We start from the raw sequence: 8,594 nt of genomic DNA on the forward strand, positions 1-8,594 counted from the left end.
CCAAATCCATTTCCATGGGTAGCTGGAAGGAATCAAAATAAACCAGAAGACACTGATTTAAATAAAGTTTATTTCTTAAAAAGGTGGTTTTTAAAATTTTGCCAATGCCACAGTTATAGGAGTGTACAGAGGTAACACATTTTATCCTTAACCATGCTACTTTTTACCTTCTGCACAAAGGTTAAAACTTTTGTTCATCTCCGTGGTATAAAACAGAGGTCAGCAAACTTTCTCTTCAGAGGGCCGGGTACTAAATATTTTAGGCTTTACAAGCCACATAAGGTCTCTGGGTCACGATCTTTAACAATCCATTAAAAACGTAAAAGCCATTGTTCACTTGTACCGTACAAAAACGGACTGGGCCAAATTTGTCTTGCAGGCAGTAATTTGCTGACCGCTGGTATAAAATAGCTACTTTGTCTTGTCAGAGAAATTGCTCTCTTCGGGCTTCTTGACAGTCTGCTACCTGAAGAAGAGAAAGGCCTTATTTAAAAACTGAATGTAGCTTGTAACAAAGGTAGAAATGGAGAGTTCCTGCTCACTTTGGACTCTCGCAAGCCAATTTCCCACTCACTCATTCAATTAATTTGTTGAGCACCTACTATGTACACTCTTAAATACCTTTGTGTGAGCAGAGATTTCCAGTGTTTCTTCCTTAGAAGGTGGTTCCTCCACTTTCTCTAAACCTGTAATTATCAGGTCTTCATACTCAAACGTTTTCGGGCAAACCAGGATTAAAATCTCTACTAGCAATCAAGAGGAATCTAACAATGATATCCTTGCACACGATACTGATACATCCTTCTTAAAATCACAACCTAGATGAGGAAAAATGTAACTACCTCTACTTTAAAAAAGATACTTCCTTTCCTCCCATAGGCTGCACACTTTTTTAAAAAAAAGTTCTCAAATCTAGAATATCCCTCAAATAATCCCTTCTCTTTTTTCCTAGTTTGCTGCCATGTAACATATCTGGATCCCGGCAGGGCTCCTCATTAGCTTTCTGTTTGAGTCTGAAAACAATACATTTAGAGGTGAAGAGTACTTCCGGAGCAATTTATACTCCCACATTTCATCTCAGGGAAGGAGTGGTCAGTCACGAGTCCGTTCCTTCAGAATACTCCAGCTGTTTCTCCAAGGTGAGGGCAGACTTGAAAGTGGCCAAAAGCAGCGCAGGACTTCGGCACTAAAATACAAACGTCGCCCCCATTCCAGGTCTTTGGTACAGGTATCAACGACAACTACCCGATTACCCACACGACAGAGACATGGCACATTTTGTGATCAGCAGTGTTTGTGATTTTCCTTGTAATCACGTAAACAAAAGGGGAAACCCCTGGGGGAACCCCTTCGCAGTGTTCTCTCATTTCTCTTAAACACACGCGTGCACCACCAGCTCTCCCTCCGACCGTCAGTTCACGAGGAGACAGAGAGGAGTTGATGGTTATCGCTTTCGCTCCCCTCTTTGTGTCCTTTTCTTTTCCTTTTCCTTGCGCTCCTGCTTGGCTAGTTTGTCCCTCTCCCTCTGCAGCTTGTCCTGTTCCTTCTTCCTTTGGGACTCATCCCGAAGCAAGTCCCGCTCCAATTTGCGGGCATTGAGGACGTCTTCCACGTTGGTGTTCCGGAACAGAACTACAAGGAGTTAAGGAGTTAGGGTCGGGCTAAGTCACACAGGGCCGGCTACCGCTCGCTCTCTCCGTTCTCGCTGTCCTTTCTCTCCAGGCTGAGTATCTATTCCTAATTTTAAAAAGAATTCTTACGTTCATCTTTGGTCTAACGGGAAATCCTAAAACTACCATTACACGTTAATGTGTAATGGTAGAATAAATCTCGGAATAAAAATCTCATTCACACCTATCTAATTAGTTAATAAAAATAAAATTTCATTCTAGAATAAGTGTTTCTATCATTCAATGGCAGAATATTGTTGGAGTATCCACCCTAGTTTTAGTGGACAGAGTATTCATACAAATGGCAAAATTTTTAGGTGCTTGGCACTGGTAAAATGCTTGAAAGAGTAAAATAAATTGTTTAATCTTACTATATCAATTTGTTTTTCTAGACCACTAAAGCTTTAGTGAAACCATGTTCTAGTAACAACAAACTCTGAATTTATCAAATAGTAAATTTAGACAGAAAATACCCAGCCAAAAACTTTACCCCCCATTTCTTCTTATGACTTTGAAAACATAACCTGTTCCTACCCCACGAGCTCCTCTCCACCCTTAAAGCACAGCTTTCTGTGGCTTCCGTGCTTTCAAATGTCCTCCTGAAATAAGCCCCTCCCCCAGTAAGCCACCGTATTTCTCACCTTTATGAAGGGAGATTTCTAAATCCACTTTTTCTGGGAAGCTTCTCCTACGTGATTCTGTTGGTAGGGGCTTTCCTCAGCACCTATGTTTCAATCTGTCCATGCAGGGGTGGGCAAATGTAGGTTTACAGTTGTAATACAAATAATACAATAATAAATAATACAAGGATAAACTGTTTTGTATACTCACAACTGTAAACCTACTTTTGCCCACCCCTGCATTGTGAGCTTCGAAGTACTCTGTGTTCTCCTTCCAACAAATTGTAAGGTCTGGGAGGACAAAGAACAAGGCTTCAGTGCTATTGCAACTGCGTCCGCGGTGCTGGGAACCCCGGAGCTGCACGCAGAAAGCACGGATCTTTATTTTCCCTTCGAAACCCCTCCTCTAAGCTAACCCCTTTACAGTACACGTTAGCGTGTCTTCCCTGGGGAAAGCTCTGGCGCGGCTGACCACTTAGGGCTGTCCTCAACATGGGGCTCGCAGTGCTGGCCGGACAGGAGTCCGCGAGGCAAAAGGAGCCCACGGCAACGACAGCGACATGAAAACTGAGCCTCGAGAGGATTGTGCAGGGAAGCACAGGAGGACGGACACAGAGAAGGATACGTTTGTCAGAGCCAATGTTCATCGTGGTGGCACCTGAGTCACCCTTCTCATCCGCTTCGGTAAGCGATGTTAAGGAAAGCTGGATGGAAAGCAAAGTTGGCGCATCCAAACCCAACATCGGAAAACGGTCGATTAACGGGCGGGTAGGAGAGGCACAGTGAACAGGAAGACACTGTCAGGGACGCGGCGGCACACCCAGGCGAGTCATCCTCAGGAGTCTCAACTCGGGCGAGAGTGTTCAGAGGTTCCGTGAGATCCCCACCCCTTGGGGGCTACAATGAACCTGAAGCTGGTCCCGGGGAACTGCCAGGGGGGTGGTGAGGACCTCGAAAACAGCGGTTTAAGAAGGGAGGGTCCTGGAACACCCTGGGCACTTGTCAGACACGCACAGGCCCGGGCCCCATCCCGGATGCACGGAACCAGGGACTCTGGGAACCGGGGCCCAGCAGTCTGTGCTCTAACAAGGCGCCCAGAGAGTGACTGCTGAAAACACTCTTTTCTAGCCCAAGAAATGAGATTTCCTGATGGGAACCATAGCTCTGCCAACCCCGGCAAGAAAAACCACGAGGAAAACCTGCAAGAGAAGTTGGTCCGAAAGAGCCCAAGCATGCTTTTCTGAACTCCCCCGACAGCTGACATCTCTGGTGTGATGCCCAGTCCGTCCAACGGGGCGCAGTCAACTGAGCGTTTCCTAAACCAATGCCACAGTCGCGAGGACCCAACCTGCTCCCACCGGCAACATTTTCTGTCTAACCCAGGCCCCACTCAAGTGCCAGATTCATCCTGGTGTTATTTGGGGGTTCAGTCTCACTTTTAATTATGTGGTCCATGGAATATTTTTTTTAAAAGACTCAAACGAAACGGCTCCAAATTTGGGAATCCTTCCCCCGAACATATCCAGGTTCTAATCCCGGTTTTGCCACTGGTTATATGAATGTTTCTAATCACCGATTCATCTCGTAGTGTCTCAAGTTCCTTGTAAACTGGGACAGGATACAGAGATGCACGATACGCGACACAGTGCTGCACTAAAAGGTAAAGAACCACAGCTGCGTCTTATTTTCTAAAAACGCAACACACATGGTCCATTATTGAGGCACTGTTTGTTTCACACGGAAGTTTTCGGGAACATTCTTGATCACGTGTTGACAAATGTAAGTCCAGTACCAACTACTCCAACGGAATTCCTCACACCCCCAGAGCACTGCCATTTCAGAGCACATTAAGCTACGCCGGGGGAGTGGCGACTCCCCCAAGCTCGCCGTAAACCAGCCGATGCTTCTGGCTTGAGCCCCCGGAAACGGAGCGGAGGCTCTGAAAAGGATATTCCTCTTCATCTGTCACGTCGGCATACTGGGCCAGGAGGGCCGCTTTTCTCTGCTTCTCCTCTTCGGACACCAACCTGGGCTTCACCACAATCTGCGCCTGTTTCTCAATGAGGGTGGCAATGGCCTGCACTTCGTCTGGGCGGCGGTGGAAGGGGAGAGAGGGACAACAAGGCTGTATGTGAGGAAAAGCAAGCGCTCGGGACGGCTCGCCCACCCCGGAGCAGAGGCCACGGCATCCGCAGACTCCTCGGAGCCCTGGGCTTCAGAGGGGGTGCCAATGGCAAAGGCAAGGGCAGGCCACGTGGGCCGGGCTCTAGGCCTCATATTCGTCTTCACTCAGAGCAGCCCTGCTTTTACATGTTTTACGCATTGAAGTTCCGCTGCTTTCAAAAAGAGGGGTTGAAAAGCACTGCATTAGAACTGCAGAAAATTAAGCCTCCGAACGTACAACTTTCTCCCCTCTCAACCCAGAAAGCTAAGAAGGGCTCTAGAATCCACTTACATTGGTCCCTTTAGTGTTGATCATTATGCCAGGGGACATTCTTAGATTATTTATTTAAGATTTTATTTATTTATTTTTAGAAAGGGGAAGGGAAGGAGAGAGGGAGAGGAACATCAATGTGTGGTTGCCTCTTAGTAACCCCCTACCGGGAACTTGGCCCGCAACCCAGGCATGTGCCCTGGCCAGGAATGGAATTGGCGACCCTCTGGTTCATGGGCCAGCACTCAATGCACTGAGCCACACCAGCCAGGGCAAAATTCTTAGATTATTTTAAAATAAAACCAGCTATTGAGTTCTCCATTCTCAAACAAAAAGGCAATAGTGTCAAGTAGTGGTTCTCATGTCTGGCTACATATTTAGAATCATCTGGGGTAGGGTTTTTTTTTCCCAATTTCTGTTAGGCTATGTTTATTGACTTTAAAGAGAGAGGAAAGGACAGAAAGAGAGAGAAAAACATTGATCAGTTGCCTCCTGAATGCACCCTGACCAGGGATCGAACCCGCAACCTTTTGCGATATGGGATGATGCTCCAACTAACCGAGTCACCTGGGCCTTACCAATACCTGGGCCTCAACCCCAAAGATGTTTATATAACTGGCCCATGATGTAGTCCAGGCACTAACATTTTTAAAAGTAAATCAAATGATGCTAAAATGGACTCTATTTTAAGTCTGGCTTTAGTGAGTTGAGTTTTCTGCATCCCAGTGGTGAGTATATTCACTTACTTCTCTCTCATTTTAAAGGGTGAAGGGTTTAGTTGACCAAAGTAAAAAACCAATCACAATTTGTGTTATGAAATGAGAGCATAAAAAAAGCAGAAGGTGAGAAAGGACAGTTAACCCTAAACCTGCGATACAAGTCTACAAAGGGCAGTGGAAAGCGCATGAAAAAGAAAAAAGCAAAACCCACAATGGAGATAACTGTGGCCAGCTGAAGTGAAAGAGCCAAAAGGAAAAGGGAATCAACATTGAGTTAAAAAGTTAAAGCTGCTGGGTGTCTGCCAGCTTAAATCGTTTTAGGGAAAATGAACATTCAACAACGAAAACCAAAAACCCCCCGACAGCTGCACAGGAAAGGTTACTGGAAAAGGCAACGGAGGTTCAGCATCAGAACTCCAACTCTACCTTCTCTTTTCACTTTGGTGACCACATTCTGAGTTTCTGTCCATCGTTCCACAATCTCCTTGCAGATGTTAAGAAGGGAATCTTCTTCCTGGTTGGGAAAGTAGACCAATTACTTACTTTCCTGGAGAACCCTCAACGTGCACAAAGCCTTGTGCGGTGGGCGTGGGCAGCGATGAGAAGAAACCACAAGGAGGGTTGGGACAGTGTATGTTCCTCTTCTGGGGCTCTGGACACAGAAGTAATCCTGTGTGTGAGTCCCAGGATCCACACCTGCTAGGTCAAGGGCACCTACTCCATCCTGCCAAGATCCAGGGGAAAGAATTCCCGCCACCTCAGAGCCATTTTCCTCATCCTTTTGGAGCAAAAACCTGTTGCCTAAGTCAAGAACCCTTCTCCTCTGGGAAATCTCCTCTGGCCAATACACTCTACTCAGTGCGTCTCCTAAGGTTTATCACTTTCATGCCAAGAGACTGTTAACAGTCTAACTCAAATTCATGCCTGTGTTCAGCAACAGACATAGGGTTCCAAATGACGACACCATGCAGAAAACAGGTCAAGGAGTTGGTACCACCGGGGACCTAAGTTACTTCAACTTCTTTTTCAGAGTCTTTAGAAACTTCCCAGCTGAAAACAAAAACTAGCTTAAATTTCTGGCCCCCTACTCTTTCCCTCTACATCCTACAATGCCAGGGTCCAAGGGAAAAAAATCTGTTCCACTGGGTTGTTCCCACTGAACTTACGAGCTGCATCACAAGCTGTGGTAAGGCTTTCCCAAATATAGGTCAATCTCACCAGAGCCTGCTGGGGGGACCCTTGCCAGGAGGTCCTGCGACAGCTGCACTAGTGTTACATTTCAACCACGTGCCCAATGGATACACTACCCTTTCACCACGTAACTATTAGTGCAAATGAGGGCAGCAAAAAGGCGCAGGAAAAGGGGACAATTTGGTGACTTACGACTTAAACGCAGATTAAAGTACACATTTCTGAATTCTCGAATCTGGCTCTAGGAGGCTAAGTGCTAAGTTTATCTTCCTTCTTAAAAACTCTGATTTCTTATTTCTACTCCTACTCGACCCCCTTACACACACACACACACACACACACACACACAACAATGATTACTCCATTTCTAAATACTTATAAAGGGAAGAGCACAGTATTAGGTTCAGTTCTGCCCAGGCATGAAAAAACGTGTAGGGCGAGCTTCTACCTCCAAACTAGGAACGGACAGGCTTTTGTCATGGGACAGTCTGGGCACTGCCTCCTAAAGGACACAGACATCCCAGAGCACTTGATTCCCCCCTCTGAACACTGTCAACGGATGGGGATGAAACTGGTCGTTTGACCTTTATGATAGAATTCTCATTTAGACATTTCAGCGCCATCCACAGGCATCCGCGAGAGCCTCTTCCCCAAGAATAAGCGAAAGCCATTCCTCTCCATGCAACCTACGAACCTTTCTGGTTCCCCTTCCCCACGGCCCAGAGCTCAGAAGGGTATTCCTCTCCCAGCTGATACCACTAATCCTCTGGGACGCTGAGAAGGGGAACGGGGGTACAAAGTATTGACAGGAGCTGGCAAGAGGCTAAAGACATGAGTTCGGGCTTCTCACCAGGAAAGCAGAGAGAATACCCTGCAGAGCGTCCAGTTTCTCTTCTTCCTCCTCCTCCTGCAGAACACCCAGAATGTAGGCACCATAAACAGCTCGGTCGACTCCCAGCGCCTCCAACCGTCCATCTAGCCACGAGCCAAAGCCGCTGCCCTCGCCATCGCCTTCGCTGGAGGAAGGTGCATCCACTTCACTGGGCGCCGCCATCTTGGGGTCAGGGTCCTGCCAGCCCCGAGGGCGCCTACCGCAGTGCCTGACGGGCCGCGCCGCGGACCCACTGCGCAAGCTCAGAGAGGAAACTCACGCCCCGGCGCGGCGGACGTAGAACCCCGAAGACCTACGGCGACTTTCCAGGTGCTTTATACCTGCTGAGTTGAGCGCGTCTTGACGTCCGCTCGGTCACGTGGTCTCTCAGAATCCTGGCAGACCTTGTTTACAGTTGGGAAAGTTCAGAGAGCTTCAGCGACTTGGCCAAAGTCACGCGCCAAATGACTAAACAGGACTGGAACTCAACCTCGATCCTAGCAGTTCCGCCCCCGTCACTGAGCTGCCCTTCAGTGCACAGCCCGCACAGCTTTCAAGTGGGAACCTGTTGACTGTGCCTGGAGTACCCACTCGCCTTTCTGAGCTCCTTCCCTAACAGTACTCCAGTTTCAGGAAACTTTCCTTGATTCTCTGCCATCTGTGTTAAGACCACTTCATGTGTTGCGATTGCTTCTCTGCACTTAGCGTGATGTGTTTAACGCACGGCCCCACGCACAGTAGTAAGTGCTCAGTAAGTGAACAGGCAACCTCAAGTCATTCATTTTCAGTCACTCAACATTACACAGGAATATCTTTGAGAGCTGTCTTTATCCTTTGCCAGACACTGTACTAAGAGTGCTAAGAGTTTATACTCTGCTAAGAGTTTTTGATGCATTATCTCTTGTCATCTTTCCAACAACCCTGTAAGGAGATGCTTTTATTGTCCACCTGCCTACTGAATAAGGAACCTGAGGGACAATCGCACAACAGGGAACCTCACCAGAGGCAGGAGCTCGGGGATAGCAGCCAGAGCCTCTGCTAATTGCAAAACACCTGGATCTGGGCTGAAATGAATCACCCAAGCACTTG

The 8,594-nt window shown here is 47.4% G+C and overlaps 1 protein-coding gene across 2 annotated transcripts; it reads right to left on the reverse strand.

The window, feature by feature from the left end:
* Positions 1–52: 52 nt before the first annotated feature.
* On the reverse strand, positions 53–7,833 carry CCDC43 (coiled-coil domain containing 43). Of its 2 annotated transcripts, XM_028520010.2 has the most exons (5): positions 7,485–7,796; positions 5,870–5,957; positions 4,243–4,378; positions 2,916–2,974; positions 53–1,632 (listed from the first exon to the last, which is right to left on the reverse strand). In XM_028520010.2, the coding sequence occupies exons 1-5, from the start codon at positions 7,686–7,688 to the stop codon at positions 1,445–1,447; spliced, it is 675 nt and encodes a 224-aa protein (XP_028375811.1). In that variant the 5' UTR covers positions 7,689–7,796; the 3' UTR covers positions 53–1,444. The 2 variants fall into 2 exon arrangements, with proteins under 2 accessions (XP_028375811.1, XP_035889911.1); XM_036034018.1 differs by lacking the exon at positions 53–1,632 and having other exon boundaries at positions 2,538–2,974; positions 7,485–7,833.
* Between the last annotated feature and the right edge of the window lie 761 nt (positions 7,834–8,594).

Source organism: Phyllostomus discolor, chromosome 8 (genome assembly GCF_004126475.2).
Source record: "Phyllostomus discolor isolate MPI-MPIP mPhyDis1 chromosome 8, mPhyDis1.pri.v3, whole genome shotgun sequence".
In the NCBI taxonomy this organism is placed as follows: domain Eukaryota; kingdom Metazoa; phylum Chordata; class Mammalia; order Chiroptera; family Phyllostomidae; genus Phyllostomus; species Phyllostomus discolor.